General features: G+C 46.0%; 2 protein-coding genes across 15 annotated transcripts in view; both read left to right on the top strand.

Moving 5' to 3' along the window:
- KCNIP1 (potassium voltage-gated channel interacting protein 1) overlaps nt 1-11,161 on the top strand; it is a 295,262-nt gene extending 284,101 nt beyond the window's left edge. For 9 of the 11 annotated variants that reach the window (XM_008636761.2, XM_017738176.1, XM_008636762.2 and 6 more), the window contains 5 exons: nt 822-892; nt 2,557-2,664; nt 3,601-3,705; nt 4,237-4,299; nt 6,640-11,161. In XM_008636761.2, the coding sequence (XP_008634983.1) occupies nt 822-892; nt 2,557-2,664; nt 3,601-3,705; nt 4,237-4,299; nt 6,640-6,687 (395 nt within the window). In that variant the 3' untranslated portion in view covers nt 6,688-11,161. The remainder of the gene's footprint in view (nt 1-821; nt 893-2,556; nt 2,665-3,600; nt 3,706-4,236; nt 4,300-6,639) is intronic. The other 2 variants (XM_017738170.1, XM_017738172.1) reach the window with 2 other exon arrangements.
- Nucleotides 11,162-11,261: 100 nt separating this feature from the next.
- The window catches only part of GABRP (gamma-aminobutyric acid type A receptor pi subunit), a 29,609-nt gene continuing 17,460 nt past the window's right edge, over nt 11,262-23,410 (top strand). For 2 of the 4 annotated variants that reach the window (XM_017738168.1, XM_017738167.1), the window contains exons 1-4: nt 11,262-11,980; nt 12,073-12,175; nt 13,667-13,711; nt 16,117-17,209. The gene's annotated coding sequence lies outside the window, so the exon portion shown is untranslated. Of the gene's footprint in view, nt 11,981-12,072; nt 12,176-13,666; nt 13,712-16,116; nt 17,210-19,293; nt 19,864-23,410 lie in introns of those variants that run through there. The other 2 variants (XM_017738166.1, XM_008636755.2) reach the window with 2 other exon arrangements.

The raw sequence follows: 23,410 nt of genomic DNA, 5'->3' as shown, positions 1-23,410 counted from the left end.
CCTGAGTTCCGTGCATTGAGTGCAGAGACTGAGGCTCGGCTGATGCGGTGTGCCAGAGAGAATATAAGAGACAAGAAGTGCATGGCTGCTCCAGAGCATAGCAGTGAACTAATTAGGGACTCTAATGTCAGTTACTTCCATCCTGTAAAGCTGAGCTTTAGTAATACAGGGAGCAGAGTGAATTGCCACCAGAGCAGAGACCAGGCCTCTGAAGGTCTTAAAGTTGCACACCTGTTGGATATTTTTTCTGCATACCACTACTGTTATTCTGAGCTAACAGCCATCGTTCATGGGGCTATAGAGACTGTTCTCAATAGAAAAGGTTTCCTAAAACCAGCAGTTTAAGATTCAAAAGAAAGAAAATACGCCTCTAGGTGAGACTGCTCTCCAGCAGCTTCAAGTAACTGCAGCAAGACCCTTCTGAACCTAGGCATTTCCTTGGGGGGTCTCTGCCGTGTCTCCCACAAAACACAAAGCTAGAGAAAGGATGCTGCAGTCTGCAGTCACTCTTTGGTATTTTTGCTCTGTTTCCCACCATTTGAACCAGAGACACTCTGGGATGGTGGGGGATTTTCTGCTCATTCTTTCAGGTACTGCCCCAAAATCCAAATAGTTTCTACTGTAATAAAAGCTTTTGCATTTCAAGGCTGTTTTGAGGGAGGGTGTCAGAATTTTGCAAGTCCATGTTAACATTTACTGGTTCACAGAATACCTGGCAATGCTTCAGGGTTGAATTATATACAGAAGGAAAAGAAGCTCCTGACTTGTTTAGAACCATCAGTGTGTAATGAGCTGCTGTCCCTGCCCTTTGTGCCTTTCAGATGCCAGCATGTATGCACATTACCTCTTCAATGCCTTCGACACTGCACAGAATGGCTCAGTGAAGTTCGAGGTAATTGCTTTGCATCTTCCTTCCATGCCACTTTCTCAATTTTGTGTTTTTAAGCTTTTCTGTCCATTCTTCATTGCAAAGTAGTAGGACTTGTTGGATTAAAGGTTAGTGGTTTCAGTCTAAAGTCAGTTGATGTTTTCAAACCTGGTTCACTTCAGTTTATGCAGATGCACTTCCATGTGTCAGTAAAGAAGGATCTAGATTGTGCTAGTCAGGATCAGAGGGAGAAAGTGCAGAGGGTTATGTAGCAGAGAGGAGTGGCTGAGGAGAGTCCCATATGAAATGAGGTGAGAGACACAGATAACTTGCACCTTGTACCTTCTGCAGTCATCATGCATTGCATGTGTTGAGCAAGCATCTCAGGTACTTGGAAACTAAATGCACCATTTAAATAAAAGGCCTGTTGCAGTGGCTACAAACAACCTCTCTTCATGCTCAGCCGATAGTTGTAGGAGCGCAGCAAAGGGGTATGTTAAGTCATAGACTTCTAGAGGATGAAATTCATAGTTTTGAAGACTATAAAACTCCTATAAAACTACAAATCATAGGCAGTCTTGCCTTTGCTGTCAAATGGCCAAAACCTCTGGTAATTTCCAGGTAAGACTGGGAAATGTGTTCATTCACTAAATGCAAAATGGGGGTGTTTCCATGTGCGTCTGTGTGTCTCTGTGGTGAGGGCTGCAATGGGAGGTTTGCATGGGGCAGCTACCCAGTAGCTAAAGCTGTCTGGAAACCTAAACAGACTGAGAACAGAAAAATGCTGTTAAAATAACAAACAAACAAAAACAAACCTAGAAAGTGCTGAACTTTCATTCCTGGCAGGTCTGTCTCTTTACTGGTTGTCAAACCATGAGCATTTTGTCCCCTTTTTTTGTATTGTTCAACAAATTCAAATTCCTCTGAGCCTTGGCAAAAAGGAGCAGAGGTTTCTAAGCAGTGATGCACTGCCCCATGCAGAGCTCATGGAGGTGACTAAGGATATTAAATGAGTTATCAGGAACTGTGTAGCGCTGTTATCCTGAAGCTCTGCCTGTGCTAACAAACCCCTGTAACTATGCTGCTCTCGGTGCCTGAGGCACCGTGCAGTATAATTAATAAATCAAAGTTATCAGAAGCAGTAACTTTACTGTAAGCAAAAAAACCCAATTAAAATTATGTGTGTCACAATGGGTAATTAGTGGTGGGAATCACATCTGATCAAGTCTGACAGATTTTACCAGAGAACAAAATCTAAGGCTCCTTGTGTCAGAGGAGTTTAGGATCATTCCATCTCTCAAGGTGGACATGGAGAAAATGCTGCATTTTCTCCCTTCTTTGCCAGCACCTCAATCTGGAGGTAAGAAAGCATCAGCTTCTACTTCCACAGGCACAGTCCAGCTGTGTTTAACCAGGTGGTGGCAATCTGAGTGACAGCTCCTTGCAGCAGGGAGGAGAAAGGCCACTGGAGCATCTGGCAGTGCTCTTAAAAACCAGACATCTTAGTGAATGCTTCAGCCGTTGAGTTCAGTCAGAGAGGACGCATTTTGGGAAAACGGAGCCAGAAGAGGTTGATAAGCATATGCTCCATCCTAAAAAGATAAATCTTTTGACTGGCATTGTATAAAGAGGGTGACTTAGAAAAGGATGTTATGAAAATTCACACTTCTCTCTGTGCCTCAAACCAGGACTTTGTGATGGCATTGTCCATTCTGCTACGGGGAACTGTTCACGAAAAGCTGAGATGGACATTTAATCTGTATGACATAAATAAGGATGGCTATATAAACAAGGAGGTAAGGCTGTTTCTGACAAATGTGGTTGATTTTGGAAGAGAGAAATGATTGGGTTTTGTTGCAGAACACAATTAATTTTACATGCAGCTAATTAAATGCAAATCAGAATGGACTCAAGCATTTGTCTATGTCTAAGCAAAGTGCACTGTGATGTTATTGCATGATTTTCTAGACACATTTTCCTATATTATGGTACCTTTAATGAATTGTTTTAGCCAGGAGCAAAATCCTGGTTACAGCTCTGAGCCACATGACCCTTGAGAAGGGGAGGGTGACGGTGGCAATGATTGGTGACTGAGGCTCAAGGGCTTTCTTTCTGCACTGGGGGGCATCTGAAGCACTACAAGCCTCCAGCACCACTCCCAAACCCCGCATTTTCATCTGTTTTTATCTTCTTATCTGGTATTGCTTGTTCCCACTGTGGGAAGCCTTGGTTTTGAGCATGGTAACCTTGAATATGTGTCAAATACATCTTAGCCCACTCGAACCCATTGTGCATCCCTGGAGGGTTTGCAGTTACTGCCACTGGTCGTGGAGCTGAGGGGCAATTTTTGCAAGGTGTGGGGAGGGACCAGATTCCCAGTTACAGCTGGGAATCTCCTGGCCCTGGAGGAGGCTCTTGGGACAGGGGTGGTGCCACAGCACAGAGCTGAGCACAGCCCTTGCTCCCAGCACCTGCCATGTCAGAGCCAGGCCAGGGGAGGGGAGGGAGCCCTGTGGGAGTCTGTGGCATAGCACAGACAGAGAAAAGCAGTTCTTTCTATAGGATGAGTTTGTGTGTCGGGGTACATCTGTCTCCATGCACATGTACAGGCATTCCAGGTGCTGGGTTGTAATAGGAGAAGGAGGGTGAAGAATAGGGCAGTACAAGACAGAATGGGATATCATTTCTCTTAATTTCCTTTTTGTGTTTGTGCTGGCATGCTGCTATGGCAGGAAATGATGGATATCGTAAAGGCAATTTATGATATGATGGGGAAATACACATATCCAGTGCTCAAGGAAGATGCACCAAGGCAGCATGTAGAAGTGTTTTTCCAGGTACCTGGTTTTTGATGGGATTTTCTTAACACTTGAGCTATGCACCGATAGACTTTCCTGTAAAGTTGAGTCTATACCTTGTTATATATTCCAAAATAAACCTTAGCAGCCATTCAGCCTAACACTACAGGGCCTGCTGATTTCCTGGTTCCAAAGGTATCTCACTTGTCTCTCAGCCTGACCCTTTGCATTGTGATGTGCCACATCCAGTAAATCTGAAGCCTCTGCATGTGTTGCAGCCCTTCTGTGCTGCTTCTCTCAACTGCCCTTATGACTGACAGGAATGAGGGTGGGGGTCGGTCAGGCAGTGCATAAGTAAACAATGGAATAAGGACAGAGGTTCTGGTGTGTGTCGAGGAAGCAGCTGAAGATGACCTCAAAAGTGCTCCAAGTCCTTAGCAGTTGGCAATCCAGCTTTGAGTCTGAGGTCTAAGCTTGTTAAGTCCCAGCTTTATTCAGGTTGCATCAACTAAGGTATTATAATGTAACAATAGTGTTACCAATGTAAACTAATTTTTTTTTTTTTTTCAGAAGATGGATAAAAACAAAGATGGAGTTGTAACTTTAGATGAGTTTATTGAATCATGTCAGGAGGTAAGGACTAAATTATAAGTGCAAGGAAAGATCTATCTCATGTCACATCATTTGCTTCCCTTTGGACAAACTCTGTTTGAAACAAGATGCTGCTCAGGATCCTGGGTTTTCTTTGCTCTGTGAAAAAAACAAACCAAAACAAAACAGTTTCAAGACTTGAGTTTCTGATGCTCTGTGAAGTCTGTGATTCAATAGTGAGGTAAGGTCAGGCAGAATATGGGAGATGATGTCTTCACATGCAGTGCTGGGACCAGTGCTTTTGTGTTCCTGAGTGGACTGCAGCGCCTAATTCTATAGACAAGCAGACAGCTGTAGAAAAAGCTCTTAACTACCTTAGGTTTTTTGGGGGGCGGTTTTTTGTTTGGTTGGGGGTGTTTTTTGTTTTTGGGGGGGTTGTTGGTTTTTTTTTGGGGGGGGGCGGTTGGTGGGGGTTTTTTTGTTTGTTTTTGGTTTGGTTTGGTTTTGGTTTTGGTTTTTTTCCCTTCATTTTGAGAGTCTGATGCTGTCTCTGTGCTGCCCCAGATGTCATTATCAGGTAGCACACTGCTGAGACTGCCCAGAGTCAAAGGTGTCTCAAATTCTTGCAATTACAGCCCTGAGTTATAAAACCAGTTGATGTTTTTATGGTCAAACATTAAAAGCAAATGCTGTCATCATAGCAATGATTTTTATTTTTCTTCTGTTTTGGAAGCTCCCTCTTGCAAATTCCACATATGAGATTGGCTGTGATAAATTTTTGTTGGTACTTTTAGCACTGGCACAAAGAAGCATCTGTGTTAACATGCAATTGGCCTAATGCCTGTTGTCTTAGACCTTGATTGTGTGAATATTTGCTCAGAGATATCTCTAATACTTGACCAGTACAATAGTGGTGGAAAAGGCAACCTCTGCCGTTTAGAATGCGTATTGGCCCTTCTGTGCATTTTATGTTGCCTGGAAAATTCTTTCCAGTTCTGCAGCCAGACAGCTCTTCTGTTCCTGAGCAAGGGGAAGATGCCCCCTGTGGAGGGCCAGGCTGGCTTCTGCTGGTTTTGTGTCAAACCTGGCTCTGGCCACATCCAGTCTCAGTCAGGGACTTCAGGCAGCAAAATCGTTGTTTAGCAGATGCATAGTAGAAGGCTAATGTTTTTCAGTTACTTCATTCTTGATCGCTCCTGATTGTTTGGCTTATTTTTGGCACCATCTTTATTTGATCATTTGTGTTGTGTATTATTCTTCACATTCTTAACTTGCCTGTAGGTGTGTGTATGATCAGTGGTCTCAGTATTGAAGCAGCTTTACTTGTAACTGTTAAAATTTTGATTCTCTGCCCTCATGTGGGTTTGGTTCCTTCTGTTGCCACCCTTGGCTGGGAGCTGGGCAGACTGATGCACTGTCAGGTGCTGTTTCCTGGCAGGCAGGAGCAAGCCCTGCAACGCTAAGATTTATTTTTTTTATCTTTATGAAAAATAAACCAAAGTGCACAACAGTGCTCACCTGTGCCATTGCAGCAGCTCTGGCTTGTGGTCGGCGAAGCTCGGGCATTGCCTTGGAGAGGGTGATCGGCTTCCCATGAAAGGTGGTGCCTTGCACCCACAAACTGAGTGAGCAGTGATAGAGGTGATGCAGCCTCACAATACAATTGAGGAATGCAATGCAATAGATCTCTTAAGTTGCTCAATGTGGAAAATTATTTTCATGTTACAGGCAAACAGCTGTTCTAACTTTTGGAATAACTGAAATCCTGGGGGGGAAAATCATCATTATGTTTTTGAATACTATTCTGGTTCCTTTCTCAAAGTAAAATTCCAAGACTTCAAGAGAAATAATCCCAGATTTCCCTTGTGTCTGTCTCTAACTTTGTCATTTGGCTCTAGGAGCCTTGGGGAGGCTGAGGTTGCACAGATTGCATGGGTTTTGGGTTTGAGCTGGAATTTCTGGCAGGAAGTGCTCCCTCAAGGCAGTTTGCTTATCAGTTCAAAACTTGACATTCCATTTGGACTTGTGGAGCATATTAGCCAAGAGCACGTTTGAATACCTAGGATCAGGGACATCTGAGGGTTCAGCACAGGCACCAGCCCAGTGCCCTGCATGGCACAGCCTGTGCTGGACATCAGGCTCAGGAGAGGACCCTGTGCTTGGTCTGCCTCAAACCAGCCCAGGGGCCGAAGCACGAGACAGCTGCTGTGCTGAATCAGGGCCGGGGCACTGAATCAGCCCCAGCTCACAGAGGGGGAAAGCATTCCCAGAGCAAGGCTGTTGCCTGCAGGAGCAGCTGCAGAGCTCCCTGGTGCCAAGGCAGAGTTATGAGTTGTGCTTGTCCATGCTGGTTTCATGGAAATATCTTCTCCTTGCTTTCAGGACGACAATATCATGCGATCCTTACAGCTCTTTGAGAATGTCATGTAACCAGACGAGCACTGGAGGAGTCTGAGACTTCCTGTGTGACAAAGATCTCCTTTCTGGGTGAAAGCTTTTTACAACTGAGCCATGTCCAGTGTGTGAGGATTTTGTATGACATCTCCAACCAAATGGCAACCGAATGCAACCGATCCCACCTCTTCTCCCCAGGAGATGCCGGTGGACCTTTGTTTCGTTTTGGAAGCATGTGAATATTTTAATAAATCCCGACAAGAGAGAACTGCTGCTCGAAGTTCAATGAGTAATACAGAGCATTGTTTGCTAGGCACAAGTCCTGCTTCTAATCTAGCAAGCTTAATTCCCTATGATAGCACACGTTGATAGCTATTCAGCCATCTATTGCAAGTGACAGCTCAGTCCATACCTCCGTTCAGCACAATGTTTTATGGATGCCTTGCCATTAATCTGCTTTGACAAAACTCCAATCTGCCAGGGCAGACTGTGAAAAAATGAACAGTCAGTGTACCCAGGACATTAAACAGACAGCCCATGTAGCCACTATCCCCATTTCTGTAGAGATCCCGCTTATCCTCTCACATGCACTGGTGCCACCACGCTGAGTTTGGTGGAGTTCTGCCTGAACCCATTAACCGGGTGATCTTCATGCCAGGGTGAGCCAGAAAGGAGCAAAACATGTTGCACAAATTAATATCAAAGTACAAAACAAATCCTGTTCAGCAATGGTCAGTTCCCAAGAGACCAGGCAGGTGGATAAGGGCTGGTACAGAGGGATGGTACAGGCCTGCTCTGGTCCCAGCTGCCTGTTGAGTCCCAGGGACACCAGGTGATTCTCCACTGTGCATCTCAGCAGCACCATGGCCATGTGCTCTGGTCCTTTTGCTGTAATTTGGTACATGCTTCCTAGATTCATCATTACCATAAGGTCTTGTTCCCTTTATGGATTTATTTAGGCTTTATTGCTTTACTTAGTGAAGAACAGGGCCCAAAGATGCAGCTGTGTTTCAACATACAGACCTTGGCATCCACAAAGTGCCCAGCACATTTGATTGGGAGCTCTTGAATTGTTATTAGCCTTGGAATCAGCTGCCAGGCCCATATTTTTTCCTACGTGGCAGTAGCATGCCTTGTACAAGCCCCATTTCCTCACTAATGCCAGGTAGAGTGTTGGATTAGGGGTTTGGTTTTTTAATTAATAAAACAGAAAAACTCGTGTAGTGAATTTACACCAAGGTTGGATGGTTTGTCAGCTGAGGAACATGTCAGAGCCTTCTCTGCAGAAGCCTCTTAGGAAAGCTGACTCACCAGAGTGCCATTGCCATCTCCAGGTAGACAGTGGCTGAGGAACAAAGGGAAGGAGGCAACAGCCAGCTTTTCCAGCTGTTCAAACCACACAGATGGGACAGTCCCTGCATAGTGCTACATCACTCCCATCCAGTAGGCACCTATTTTTATTGTATCACATACTATATTACAGACAAACTGTTAGCAGTGAAGATATATTTTAAAAATTATGTAAGTGGAAGCTTTTTATAATACAGAATATATAGAATGACTCAGTTCTGTAGCCCTAATTTTATAAAAATTTCATCTGTTCAAGCATTCCTGATTATAGAAGTAGGTCTGATCAGTCCTAGTATAGTGATAGTGCCAATTCCCCAAGATGGGGCATTTTCCCTTTTTACTGTGTTCCTCCATACACTTCTATGTAGCCTTAACTTTATTTCTTTAAGTTAACCCCTTGTCATCAAAAGTGCCATTCAAGTGCAGTATCATGTCTGCAGGGATGACACCTTAGTCCATCTTATTTCTTGGCTTTCATGCAGATACCATTAATGAATTCCTCCCAGCAGTGAACCAGAGCACAGCAGCTCCAGTGAGGGGCTGGGGTTTGGAGGAGGGAGGCCACCCTGTGGGAGTACCTTGTCCTCCAGTTGTTGGGTATCGTCATTTAGGCTTTATTTAATAGGCACTTGGTAAAGACATCAGTTGTAGCTGAAACAACACACAAGTTTACACTGTTCCTTCTTAAGTCTTCTTGCAATCACTTTAGCAAATGACAGAATTTAATATAATTTCAAGGTTTTCCCTCCCACCAAAAGAACATCTGTCTATTATTCTAAGCAGTTCACTTCAGCAGAGGGAGAAGTGGTCATGACAATGGAAAAGAAGGATTTGAATGAGGCTAGCACAGTGCCTTTTTCCTCTAATAGTCTTGCTTCAAGGGTGCTCATGAGATGGCACATACAGACAGAAATGTTTGGAATGTGCCCTTTTCAAAAGAAAATGTTATTAGTTGCATGATGCCATAGTCCCTGAAGCTAAAATAATTTCTGGAGTTACTGTGATGAATTTGGTCTCAGCTATGTTTCCTGGCCCTGCTGGCAGCAGTTCTGTGTGGGCTGCCTTTGTCACCAGGGCTGTCACTGCTTTCTCTTGAGTGTGGCTCCAGTTCAGCAGCAAACAGGCGGTGTCACTGTCAGTGCATGCTGAAATCAGGGTACCAGGACTGACCCTGCACTTCTGGCATCTCCTTTGCTGCTCCACTGTGCCTGCCAGGAACAATGAGGGTGCATCAGGTAGAGAGGGAGATGCTGAGAGCCATGCTGAGTCTTCCCTTAGAGAATAACAAGCTTTGAGTTGGATCCCACAGGGGTCAGACCTCTCCCACACACCCCTGATGTTCAGCCCTGGGTTGAGCTCTGTGCTTCACCTGAAGTCCACAGTAGCTGAGACAGGTGGACTTGCAAAGTGTCACCCACAGCTGTGTTTTCCCAGAGCTCAGATTGCAGAATCTGTCTGTGGCAGAGTCCTTGCCTTTGCAAACCCAATTATTACCCTTGTGTTTGTCCCTGATCCCACTGTTACAGCCAGAGGCTGGGATGCACCAGTGCATAGAAGGCCTCTGGGTTTTCCATCAGCAGCATCTGTCCATGGCGGATGTTCTCCAGCCGGCAGGTGACAAACATCAGTGACTGTGAGAGAGCCACTCTCTGCATGGAAATGGCTTTGGGTTTGTTTTTCATGTTTTCTGTGAATGTTACTCTACTGTAAACTTGCCAAGCCTCTGCTTGCTCATAAATGGGGCTTGCAATATTTATGACAAACACTACTAGAGATTTCTAAATAAAACACACTATGCTACTCCAGTCTCCCACCCTCATCAATCCTCCTGCCAGTAGGCAGAAGGCAGTTCCTGTTACAGTCAGATTCTCTGTCAGTGCTATCAACTGTGCACATTTCCTCCAAGTCGTGAATGTTTAAATAATGTTTGAATCAGGACTCTGACTGTTTCACTAGTTACAAACATTAGTCTGCATCTTCATGCCAGCATTTTTTATAGAAAGCCTTTCTAATATGCATTTTAGGTAACAATCTGTTGACAAATAGGAATGTGATTAATGATAATGCAAAAAAAAAGAAAAAAAGAAAAAAAAAAGTACTGTGCCTGTTCTGTGGCTGTTTGTTTTCCTGTTCCTCTGAATGCAATGCAATATTGTGAGTAATCATGAGCCAAGCTAAAAGCTTGAGACACAAATACCCTGAGGTTCAGGCATTGTGGGCAGTGGCATTTCCTGACTGCAGTATGTGTTGAGAACAAACACCCTTGTGTCCATGGGTCACCTCTGATGAGATGGTAGCAGCAGTGTGTCAAACTTTTTTCTTCTTCATGGAAGTGCCGTGAAAGACCTAAGGAAATGTGCAAATAATGTAAATTGTGATAACTAAAGCCATGTTAATGGATCAGCCATGTATAGCTTCACTGTTACAAATGCTGTTCTCCAATGGCAATTTGTACTCAATTTTGTGGAATGGTTTTAAAAATGTTGGTTTTAATAATAAAAAGAAAATACCTGTAGAGGGTGTCCTTTCTTAAACCCAATATGTATTTTTTCTCAAGGGACACTGTCAGGTTAAAAATTTGCAATGAAGCTTTCAAAAGTGAGACTCAAACATGTATCCACGTGCATAGGGGCTGTGAAACCGAACTGTGCTGTGAGCTAACACATGTCAATGATTTATTTGTATCACTGATTCAGGGGTTCTCTTATATTTGATGTGGTTACATACACTGAACTCATAGTTTGGCACTTGTGTAAAGTTCAGAAACGTTCTTCTACCTGCATCACTGATGGTAACTTGGGGTAGTAAAAATTGAAAACTTAGAGGCATGTCTTTTCCCTTCTGCAGTTCTGCTTAAGTATAAGCAGGAAAACAGACAACTGAGTTGAAAAAAAATGCAAACACTATTTTATGTTATAGATAATAAAAATAACCCAAAACCTCACAGTGTCCCTTTTGGTTTGGTTTATTGTAAACATCCATTCTGACACGTGGAGGAATGCAGAAGTGATTTTGCCAGACTATATATATGTGTGTACATATATATATGTATGTTTGCTAAACTCCATTTTGTAGGGTATAATCTGTCTACCCATACATCCCAGGAAAAAGAACATTCATCCATGGAGAAATACGAAAATAAAGGTGTCTGTGTGAAACATCTTGATCTTGGTGTCACTGCAGTGCCTGCCCAGCGCCCACTCCCCCAGCTGTGCACTCCCCGGGCAGCACCGCTGCCACCCAGGCACCTCCTTCTCCCAGAGACAGCATGGCCCTCTGGAGAATGCCAGACTTGAAATCTTGCTCCCTCTGCAAGAAGAAGGTGTGGTGACTGCCTGTTCAACACTTCTCACTCCCTGGGATGTGTCCCAGCTGCTGCCAGGCAAAGCAGGCTCGGGCTCAATGCACGTGCATAGGCTTTTTGTTCGCTTTCTGGCTGAGGTTTGTTTGAGTGGCTGGTGAAGCCTTAGTTACTGCTCTGAGGTATTGGACATCTCTGGCTTTATTCTGAGCCCATCACCATTGCAGTCTGAGCATCTCGTCCTGCTGCTTCAGGGGTCCAGGGCATTGCACCTGATGGATTGAAGGGCAGCGGGGAGGGAGCAGGTCTGCACTAGCCACAGGGGCTGTCCCTCACTCTGGAGCACAGAGGGGGAGCCTGAGGTGTTTGCCACAACTCAGCATATGAAAAAGGTTTCTTTTGAGTCTAATAATAGCGGGTTTTTTTACTGAGAGATTGATTCTGTAACCTTTGCTTATCCACACAGGTCCAGCAAACTGGAAAGGAGGAGGCCTGGACACGTTGGTACATGAAGTCCTATCATCACATCGGATCTGCACTCTGGGGGGTCAGGTGTGGGAGCTGCAGGAGCAGAAATTATGTGTGATGGAGAGCTAATGATGGACTTAGCCCTGCTGCTTGGCCAGGAGGGGCTGGTTCTCTGCAAACAGGACACCTGTCCCCATCAAACCCCAGGAGGTGGGAAATAATGAACTGAAGATCGCCAGGAGCCGCAATGGATGTGGTTATTTCCAGTCAGTTGTGTTAAAACTTTCCTTTTTGTCTTGCAGAGGAGAAGTGTGTCTTTGTCCATCTGTTCTTGTAGAGACTGGGCATCGCAGTGGGGCTCTGGCTGGAAGCCCCCACAGCAGGAAGGTGCCTCCTGAGCACAGGGTGAGTTGTCACATTGCCTGTGACATTCTCCTGGGGACTCCCCTGCTGTCCTGTCCCTGTGCACAGCAGCCTGTAGAGGAGCCGGGGGGAACCAGGGTGATCCACACTCCTTGTTCAGGACAGAGGCTTCTGCAAGGGGTGGGCAGTGCTCCTGGTAGTGGGGAGAGAGGGATGTTTCCCTTAGAACCTGGGACACTTCCGAAGTTACTTGTTGGGATTTGCACCCACAGTCACTAGCCAGGAAATGGAGAAGGGGAACAGCACCAGTGCAGTTTCCCACGCAGGAATCTGCTCTGGTCTGAAGTCTGGCTGCAGAAGATGGGCCTGCATGGTCACTGCCCTCACCCAGATAACAAAATGTGAGAATGATCTCGAACACTCCTCACAACACCGTGACCTCCCTTCCCTGCAGCACAGCTTTTCTCAGGACAGTCTCCAAACCCAGCCCCAGCTCCCTCTGCCTGCGACTAATGGAGCCCACGAGGGATAAAGCCCCGCTGCCACTGCCCCGGTGGTTTAGGGTCCGTATTTTTTTGCTCTTTGCATTGCAGAGAGAGCCAAGGAGTGAATACATCGATGTTGTGAAGGATGCAGGGGGAACGCCCACTGCTAGTAATGTCCAGTCATCTCATTGTTAAAATGTCTGTGAAAAGTTAATGCTGACCCAGGATTTTCCAGAAGAATAATAAGTTAATGAAAAATGTTGATTAAAAAAAAAAAAAAAAAAATCCAAGATTGTTTTTACAGTCCCAGGGTTAAATTGAATTTGTTGACATTTTCAGAGAAACCTGTCCAACCTTTGTGTTCTAATTGTCTTATTGATTTTCTCCAGGATTTTCCAGAAGAATAATAAGTTAATGAAAAATGTTGATTAAAAAAAAAAAAAAAAAATCCAAGATTGATTTTACAGTCCCAGGGTTAAATTGAATTTGTTGACATTTTCAGAGAAACCTGTCCAACCTTTGTGTTCTAATTGTCTTATTGATTTTCTTATAAATCGATATAAATTGAAAATATATAAGTGTAAATATACATGAAGAGAAATGTCAGCACAATGTTTTCTGTCTGAACAAATATTCTAAATTTTAGAGAACTCAGAACACAAAGAAGTGCTAGAGCCTTGTTTCATTCACACAGCACAAGCTGTTACGGAAAAGCATTTGTCACCAGCCAGTTACAAGTAAGAAAAATAATACTCATTGTAGTGGGTGAGCATTGCACTGGTGGGAGGCACACTGCCTGTGCTGTAACTGATAATGAGTAAAACTTTTTGGAAAAATTCATGTCTGTATATGGCAAACTGAGTTGCAAAAGTACTTCTAAATGGTTCTCAATTTTTGTTTCAGACTTTAAAAAATTTATCTCACTTTGTGTACCTTATATTTGTTTTATTTTGCACTAAGCTGTGATATCATAATGCTTAAATCTGGAGAACATCTGCTACAAACAAATTACTGAATTGCTTTTGGTTCCTTTGGTATTCAAATGCAGGAGCTGTACACAAACCAACGAGAGACGCTTTGAAATGCAAGGAAGGTAAGAGATTTCCATCTCAACAATACTTTGTACTGATTTCACCAATGAAATAAAATTAACAGAATATTGAAGTTTTTAGTTTATGTTCTGTTATAGAAGTGAATATTTAGTGCATGTCATAAATAAAAATTGGGAATATATGGTGTAGATTTCAGCAGCTTCAAAGTCCAAAAGCAGAATTTCAGAACTTAAAAATTCCCTTTTCTGAGAGCACATTTAATCCCCATGTGGAACAGAAATCACATTCCAGCCTTCGAAGAGGCTATTCCAGGGCTTGATGCCTGAAGACATCACTGCAGAAGCGGGTGTGACGTTGCAGAGACCTGCAGGTAATTTTAGATACAGTAAAAGTCACATTCAAAGACGTCCTGTTCCTTTACTGCAGCTTTGCTCTGGGTTTGGTACGGATTTACAGTGCCTGGGGGAGCTCTGTGCTGACATTGTGGGAGCACCTGGCCAGCTCCTGTGTCCCCAGAGCCGCAGCAAGTCCTGGAGGAGCTGCCTGTTCCTGGTGCAGCTGAGTGGAGCCAGAGGACTGGGGAGGAAATTTTGACAGCTGGGAACTAAGCCAGTGTTTCACAGACTGGATGAGTCCCTGTGCGTTAGCTGTGCCTTTCCTCCAAGGACGAGTCTGTGGAGGAAGGAGATGCCTTGTTGTAGGGTTTGGAGAAAGTTACCAGCAGTGGGCTGGAGCTGCCTTGGGGGAAGAGCCAGAGGTGTCTCATGGCACTAACACCGTCTGGAAGGGATAGGCAAAACCCTGCCTGGGTCTGTGTTAGTAGAGAGAACACAGAAATGTGACAAGGCTGGTCAAACCTGTTCCCTGTGCTGGGATTTTTTCAAGTTTTTTTAGTGCTTGGCAAAGAAGGGGCAATAGTAGTCTTTGGCTGGTCTTCTATGGTTGTGCTTTCCGGGTATTTTGTGTCCTGCTCTGTGGGTACCTGGGCCCTGGCTCTGCAGGTTTCTTCCCTGTTCCCAATGAGAGGCAGCACTGCAGCTCTCAAGCCCTCAGCTTCCACCCACCACACATGCAGAGCTGTGAATTAACCCAGGGGACAGCTGGCACTCAGATATTGGGGTGCTGCATGGGAACAAGCAAATGGGCTGAGGCTTCCATGGGGAATAGGCTGTATCCATCCCATGGATCAAGGCACCTCTGAGTGCTCCCTACTCCCTGCAGGGAGCTGGGCAAAATAGCCAATATTGTCATCATGTGTGGAACATATGGATGTGTATGGATGTATGGAATATAAGGATAATGTAACAGATTGTGCAGATTCTGTAGTAACAGGCTATACAGGCTGTTACAGGGCATTTGGAGATCAAAGAGTTTGGAGTACTAGGACAGGAGTCTCCAGTGCAAATGGTTTGCTGCCATAGAGCATGTGCTGGTTATGCCCTGGACAGTCCCTGCCTGGCAAATGGAAAACAAAAGGCTGTGGGCTTGCTCAGCACTGCTCAAAATTTAATCAAATGCACCTAGAAAAAAATGTAGTGTTAAGTCCCATTGCATTAATGTTCATTAGACTTACATTTTCCTAAATGTGACATGGCATCAGGTGTGTGTCTGAAGACTGCTTGTTCGGACATCACAGGGAGGAGTGCAGTGTTCCCAAAATGGCCCTCAGTTTCCCCAAAGCACGTTCAGTAGATGAGCCTTGCAGAGACCCAGTTGGCCCCAGCCAGGGTGGCATCTGAGCCACGGGGACAGCTGGGGACACTGCTGTCACTTGTCATTCCACCATGTGATGCAGCCCAGCAGCTCTGGACACGAGTACAGATCACCAGGGTTGCCAGGCTGGAAGCAAACCTGCACAGCAGTTTTTTTAGCCATTGTTATGTGAGTGCTGACTGCCTGCGTGTGGCACAGAAGCAAATTATAAATAACTGCAGGAGCTGTTCCTTCCCTCTGATAACAAGGCCAAAACTGCACATCAGCTTTATTGCGTCTTGTGCCGATCTCCCAGTTCACTGGCAGGCAGAGATAAGGCCCTGGCATACACAAATTACCAGTGATAGTCGTACCAAGGCTCCTGCCAGGGCACGTGGGTACTGATGGTCCCCATGGTGGGGACATACTGGTCAGTACTTTTCCAGATGCCGCAAAGCTTCTTCAGGGATGTGTGATGATCTGGCATAACTGCAGATATAGCAATAAATAGGCTACAGGGCCTTTAAGGACACCAGACATTTTTTCTCTGTCAAATAATTATCAGTCTCATACCCAAGGGCACATTCTCCATCAGCTCACGGGTGTTGCAATGATTTTGGTTATTTTATTTGTGCCAGATCTGAAGGTGCTTTATACTGTAACAAATATAAACTAAATAATCATGAGGGAAAATGTCAGATCTTTTTCCTCCATTTTTATGAATTCCGTTTTGGTTTGGTGTGTGCATTCCCAGGCAGACAGGTTTATGTCTCTGACACAGATCAAGATCAAGGATGACCCTGAGAAGGAGTGGCCTGAAACCTGCTCTCTCCCAGATGCCCAAGGAGCATCAATCTGGCTCCAGCCCAGAGCCCGTGGGAGGCTGACTCCAGCTTCTCACACACAGAGGGCAGGGATCCCTGCAGGTAGCATCTTCTGAACTGTGGAAATGATGTTAAGACCTCTTCTGTCCTTTGAGATGCAAACCTGAAGGTAAGTCTGCAGTGATTTGGTTTTATCCCTTTAAAATACTTTCACAGTTTGGTGGGAAACTTCTGTCACAAAATTCTCTCCTTTTCCTTATTTTCACAGTGTTCAAAACAATCTACTCCAAAGGTAAACATTTCTGTGAATACTTCAGTAAAATGAAAGGTGTGTTTTGTGATACCATTCATAGCTTTGAAGACCTCTGAGTTCATGCCCTCAAAAGCAAGTGCAGCAGTGTTTTTGTTCTGGCTATTTACACCCTGTCAGAGCTCAGAGCTGAGTTAATGTTTCACCTCAGGCTGCAGTAAATTAGATAAAACAGTATTTCCTCATTCCCAGAATTACCCTTTTACATTGTCTGCACTGCTCCTTTTGCTGATACAGGAAAAAAACATTGCTTCATCCCTTTTAACAACTGTTGAGACTATTTTTAAACACAAAATATGTTTCTGTACTGGATTGCTTTTTGCTGAGGCGTTTGTAAGACTACCAAACCTCAGCCCATGCTAAGTAATGAGAGCTGTCTTCCTGCTGGCAGATCTACCACCACTGTTTGGTAAGTTTAGAAAGATAAACCCATGTGAACCTCGGTGATTTTTCCACCTCATTTTTTTTCACCCAAATGCAGGAAAGTCTTGCTCCTTGGACAATAATTTTGGAAATTCTGAAGTGCTCTTTGAGGAAGCTTTTCAAAGAGGTCCTTCCCAGTGGAGATAGCACACACGCACACCTGCCAGCTGACAAGCCTGTGCCTGAGGGACTCTGCCAAGGAGCAGCTCCCACGCCTGCAGTGCTGGAGCTCCTGGGGAAGTGCCATGGGACCGGTGCTCACCTGTAACAGCAGAGGACAAGAGCTTCAGGTGAGGCATTTATCTGCTCTCTCTCTCTCCTCTGCTGTGAGCACACACATCCCACATGAATAACATGAAGCCACAGTCTTCCACTGTCCAGAACTCCTCAGCAAGAATTATTATTCTCAAATAATGAAAATAATAAGAGGAGGGGTTGTCCTATAATCAACATCCAGCCACCTCAGCAGCAGAACACTGGGATGTGTCTGTGTCAGCTCTCTGTGACTGTTCAGCACAAAATGAGAATCCAAAAGGTTTTGCATTGGGTACATTGCTGCAGTGCTTGGAGAGATGCTGAGAGCTGTGGGGGTCCTTGCTGCATCCTCACCTCCCAAGGCTCTGTGGCTGCTCCAGTGGCCCTGGGGTGGATCCCACTGGTCAGTGCCATCTCATTTGCAGAGAAGCATAAAGCAATCATGGATTAATTTAAAGTGTTTGGGGAAGTTTTTTCCTTAAAAATATTCCCCATCCCCCTCTTGACAGAACAATACAGGCCTAGGTCCTTTGGGGGGAAGTTAAACTAAAAGAAACATCTTTGATGTTTATGGCATTCAGAACAGTTCCAAATACCAGGCACCACCAATAGAGATAACTTTCTGTCTCTTGAACATGCAAACTAGAAGCTAGTACTTAATGCAGCTCATTTAATGAGTACATCTTGAGCTGATCTGCTGTCTCAGAGTGTATTTTGTCCTATTAACATAAAAGTACGCAATTATTCCAATAGATCCTAATCTGGTGTAGTTAAAATATCTGCCCAGCTTTTGACAGCTGAAGTCACTTGTATGGATGAAATATTTATTTAACAAGTTAGGGAGCAAAAAGGAATGACATCATATCAGGTAAGAGCTTTGGCCAAAGATAAAGCCACAATTGTGCATTTATCTGAGATAATAACAAAACGTTGTACACTTAAAACTGAGTGTCCAATTAATTGTCAGTTCCCAGACTCATTCCTGTATCTGACAAGAGGTTACACCAACCTTTTTTTACATTTAAATTGTATTCTTTATCTTTGAAGTGAAGTTAAAAGGCATGAACACTGGGTGCTGATGTGCACACAGATAAAATGTTTTCAGCTGGTAATAGGCAACGAATGAAATAGGGTTACAGATTGGAAAAAACATTCCTGGTGTCAGTCCAGAACTTTTGCTCTTACTTTAAATGTTGTTTTGGTTCTGGTATGAGCATCACTGGCCCGTGGGCTCTGTTCAGAACACAGCAGGATTGGTGACGGAGCACTTGCTGTGAGCCTTTCGTGTTTCTCAAAGAGCAGCTGGAACCTGCAGGGCATTTCACAGCAGGAGCTGCCTCACTGTGAGCAGTGCCCGGTTTTGGGAGGGGGTGTTGCAGAGTGCTGGGCACCCCGGGGCTCTGAGAGGGCTCTGGGCTGCCCAGGGGTGCTCCTGCAGAAACAACAGTGGGGGTACCACAGCCCCACTCCCCTGTGCTGGGGCAGCCTGGCCCCCGTCTGCCGTCCCATGAAGAGTGAGGATGGCACTTGAGGCACAGAGACGACAGGGCTGTGTGTTTGCTTGGCTTCTAACTAAGCAATTAAATACACTTGGAATTGTGGGGAGAAAAAATTGCAGTCTTGAGCCTGCTATGTAAATAACAGAACAAAATACAGCCCCACAGATGGCATCTCCCACAGCTGTGGGGTTTGAGCTGTGGTAGGAACCTGCTGCATCCAAGTCCCTTTTTGAGAGCAGGAGGAAAGAGCAGAGATGATGTGGGGATGGGGCTTGGCACTGAGGGTATTTGTCTGTTCTGTTCTGTTGTGTTCTGGGAAGGGAAGGGTCACTACCTGGGTGTTCCCTGGCAGAGGTCTCAGCCGATGGTGATGGCTGAGCAGCACTGCAGCCTGGGACCAGGGCCATGGGTGGGAAAGCACAGACTTAGAGTGGTTCCTGTGCAGTCTGAGGTTTGAGGTTTGAGCTTTGTGTTTGCTTTATCATTTCACCCAAAAAAAGCATACTGGTAACGACTGAGTGGTTTATTTTCTCTGTTGCTGTAGACACCGTTGTCAAGTCACAGAGTTTGCTGTAAATAAGTCTGCAGTATAAAACAGCATTTCTTCTCTTAGAATGTCAGTTTTCTGCCTCCTCCTTCTAGCCTGTCTTTCAGGCATTTATTTTGGAAAATCTAGAAAGATAAGTTATGCGATGGTCTGGCTTGGCAGTCACCTTAAAGGCTGAAGGGGGGCAGTACTGCTGCTGTGATGGCATTTCGCTCCAGGTCGCTGCTGGTGCCGAGCCTCCACCTTGCCCTGCCTACGCTCCTTTCTGCAGGTAGTCTTTGGCAAGAGCCCCACCCTCACCTCTCCTTGGAGCACGAGTGGGAGTTGCTGTTGTTTGAAGCTGCCAGGAGCCCAATGCACAACTACAGAAAATAAATGTGCTATGAACTGATTGATTTATCTGCATTTTCTAGCCCGGCAATTAATTCTGCTTTTGGGAGGCAGAACCAAAGCAGCAAGCAGGCTGTGAAGCTGGATCGGGGCTGATAATGCGTTCCTCCCTCCATGGCCCTGTGGTAGCACGCAGAGCAGCTTGTTAAGGAATCATCTCCCCCGGGATCTGCCGGCCCCAGCGAGGATCAGCCCCGGCTGCACCGCGGCAGAGCCGAGCCCGGCGGCGCCTGGACAGAGCGGGGACCCCGAGGTGCCGGGACAGGAGGGGTGGCAGCAGGGGCTTGGACGGGGTGGTCACCTGCTGTTGCCCTCCCACGAGGCTGCGACCTGCTGCTCAGGGCTGGCAAGTCACTGCTCTAACCTTACCTTTTGCAGATTGCTTTGACACTCATTATTACTGCACAGATACATCTTCCCATTACCTGAAGAACTCAGTGGCCCTAAATGTGACACAGCCCTGTGCTGGTGGCTGGTGGTGTCTGTGTGGGCTGTCCGGGGGTGAGCATTGGCCACTGGGCAGTGGGGCCAGCTCAGGGCTGGTGGCTGCATGCGGGTGTAAGTGTAAGGCATGTGGGGAAACTGAGGCAGCTGGGAGGATTCTGACCCAGGATTTGGGAAATGGTGCCCACAGGTGCTGGTGGATGCCCGAGGTTCCCGGGGTAGTGCAGGCACCACAGTCGGTTGTCGGTCCTGGGGATGTGGTGGCCAGTAAGGAGGGGGGAGAGAGAGCTGTTCTTGCCACTGCTTGTCTCCCCTGCTCCCAAGCAGGCTGCACCCCATCTCCCTGTCCACACTCTCTTTTTGTCTGAGTTTCTCACTCTTGAGACTTATATTAAATTTATCCCAGCCCTCAGGGAACTCAAAGGGGAATTCAGATGCTGTAGGTAAAAGCTACAGCATACAAGCAGTATTTTTTGGGTTTGGGTCATAACAGTTCAGCAGCTCACTGATACATCCCTTGGGAATGCAACAGGTCCATGTGCAAACCCAGTGCAGCAAAGAGAAGACAATGGAGGAGGAGGCTGCTGCCAAGGCAAGCTCCTCGAGCTACTTGTAAAATTCTGTGTTTCAGGGCCTCCGTGTGTGGCTTTTGATGGAGTTTTCCTCTATCTAGGGCAAAAGAAGTGAGCTGAATCTATGGTCTCTTCTACAAACCTTTCTGTTTCAGTCAAGTGGAATCAGTGTGGCTCTTTTTGAACCCTGGATTGTGTCCTTTATGTGTATCTTGCAGTTCAGGGCTGAACTGTTTGTATGTACAAACTGAAAAGTAACAACCAGAAACATTGCATCCACTTTTGAGAAATAATTGGACCTCGGGGCAAGGCAGAATGGCTCCCTCCAGCCTCGGGGATCCAGATGAAGTTTCTCAGAGCTGGTGGCCGTGCCCACCTCCTACCAGCACGGATGGGAGCAAGGCAGCAGCACGGCGCTGCTGGCCGGTGCCACCAGCCTGCTCCTCCTCGTGTCCTGCAGGTGCCCTGTGCTGCAGGGAAGCAGTGCCGATGGCACTGGGCACCCCGGAGGCAGAGCTGGCCTGGCCCTGAGCTGCCTTTGGAGTTTGGAGCAGAGATCTGCATCTTTGCAGAACTGAAGCTGTGCAGCCCAGAGTAAGAAAATGTTAACAATTTTCCAGATACTTCCCCCTCCCTTCTGAAAGGGATGCCTTGAGTTTAAAACAAAGCAGTCCATTTAAAACAAAAGAGTAATGAATATGGCAGCCCTTGCTCTTTTGCAAGTTTAAACACCTCATCTTTCCTCAAAGAACAGCTCTAAATCATTTTATTTGCAAGCCCTAAGCAGGAATTTGTATTCATGGTAAGACACTTATTGAGTTAATTTATTTAAGGCTGGGGCATAATTTCTAATAGTGGAGGAGTCCCTAGGCCCAGTGCAATTGTCTCCCTGATAGGGCATTAATATTTTAAGGGGTTATAATACTCTGTCAATTGATCTGTGTCTTTTAGGAAGTAGGTTAGCAGTTATTGATGGTCACTTGTGTGAAGGATTAGCTTAAGTAAAGCCGGTGCTTGGCAGAGCAGTGCCTGCCCCCGGGCCAAGTCCCACGCCCCGGGCAGGAGGGGGCCCAGGGTCTGGGGCAGTGGGTCCGGATGGAATGTGGAGAAGGCGGAGGTTAAATGAGGCAGTGCACATGTGGAGGGTGCTGCTGCTGCTGCTCCACGGTGCCGGGCTCAGACAGCAGCAGGGGAAGCGCTGCGGTGCCTTCCTGTGGCTGCCAGTGCTGCTGCCCGCCAGGATTTCTTGGGGAAATGTGAGCCTGGGTGTGACCTGAGCGAGGAGTGTTCTGCAGGAGGCTTGTTCATCTTGACAGACAGTCTGTTACTGATGCCACTCAAGAGACGGATAACTTGACCTCTGAGTACCTTAATTTCTCTGTTCTTAGAAGTGGGGAACATTTATGCTATTTCTTGAGTGATTTAAAATGAGGACAATTCCAAATGTGAAAAAATTCATGCTTGTTTTACTGCTATATTTAATTCCACATTGCACTAGGAAACAAGGTGCTGAATGGCCTTTAAAAACAAGGTAATGTGGAAACCAATCCAGATGAAATACCTTTGGTGAAGTCTGTCTCAGGGAAGGGATGACAGGACCACTGAGACCTGGGCAGAGTTGGCCAGGGCGTGTTCAGACCCTCCAAGCCCTTGCTGAGAGTGATCAAACTGTGGCAGAGCCGTGGCCTGGGATGGGGGACAGTGTGAGCAAGTGCTGCAAAGCTGCTGCCAAAGTGTTGGCAAGATCTGACAAACCTGAAAGGGTACCGAGGTGCCTTCGGAGGCTGTCACCTTCTGTTTAGTGTTTTAGCTTTTATGTTTTCTTATACTCATCAGAGGCCCTGAGCTGGTGGAAAGCACTGACTGTAGGAACCTGAGTGACACTGAGGCCATCTGAAGGTGGCTGTGTCGGGCCACAGCTCTGCCCCTGGGACACCAGCACACACCCCCTGCGCTGCATGGAGCAAGCCAGAGACAAACAGCATGAGTGGCTCTTGGATACAAATCCAGTGTCACAGTGGCAAGCAAGTCCGTCACAGCTTTTCAGCACTGAGTGTGTTCTAGCTATTGTCCAGCAGTGACTCTGTTGGTGTAATGAACTCTGGGCAGCTCTAAGGTCACCTGGGTAATGAGCACACAGGGACTGGACTGCCAGTCACTGCAGCCAGGTAACCCTGCCATGCCAAAGGGCTGGACAGCATTACTGGTGTTATAAAGAAAGATGAATTATTCATAGTGGGCTACAGTGGCCTTTCGTGGGTGTGCTCACTGGCTCTGAGGATAAGGTTTTACTTACTCCTATATAAATTATACCTCTTACTACAGTAGGTAAAAGCATTTATCAACTGAAAGCTAAATTCTGCTCCATCAAATGCTGGCGCTTTGTGTTTCTAATGTGCATGACTTATTGTGGATATTGAGTATTTATTGAGGAAAACTGAACGTTGGCATGGAAGGACGTGCAGCTGCAGTGCAGCTTTGACTGTGCTGTCTGCAAGAGCAAAATAAATGTGCTGGGTAAAAGTGGGCTGTGGAGGTGCTCAAGACAGTATGGGGCTGGTTTTCACCCAAAACTTCCTGCGGTGAGGAGTGTTTCACTGCCCTGCAGAAACTCAGACTAATAGATGTGTAAGATGAATGATTGTGTCTGAGCTGTGCTCCTCGAGGCCCCATCTCCTGTTTTTTCTTTACGTGCTCATCTGTCAGTGTGTTGTCAAACCTTCAAAGCTGCGTCACTGGCAGCTCCTCTCACCCTCCCTCTCTCCCTTCAGCCCCGCCGGCTCC

The sequence above is a fragment of the Corvus brachyrhynchos genome, unplaced genomic scaffold (genome assembly GCF_000691975.1).
Source record: "Corvus brachyrhynchos isolate BGI_N302 unplaced genomic scaffold, ASM69197v1 scaffold616, whole genome shotgun sequence".
NCBI lineage: Eukaryota > Metazoa > Chordata > Aves > Passeriformes > Corvidae > Corvus > Corvus brachyrhynchos.
This window is presented reverse-complemented; position numbering and strand designations above follow the sequence as displayed.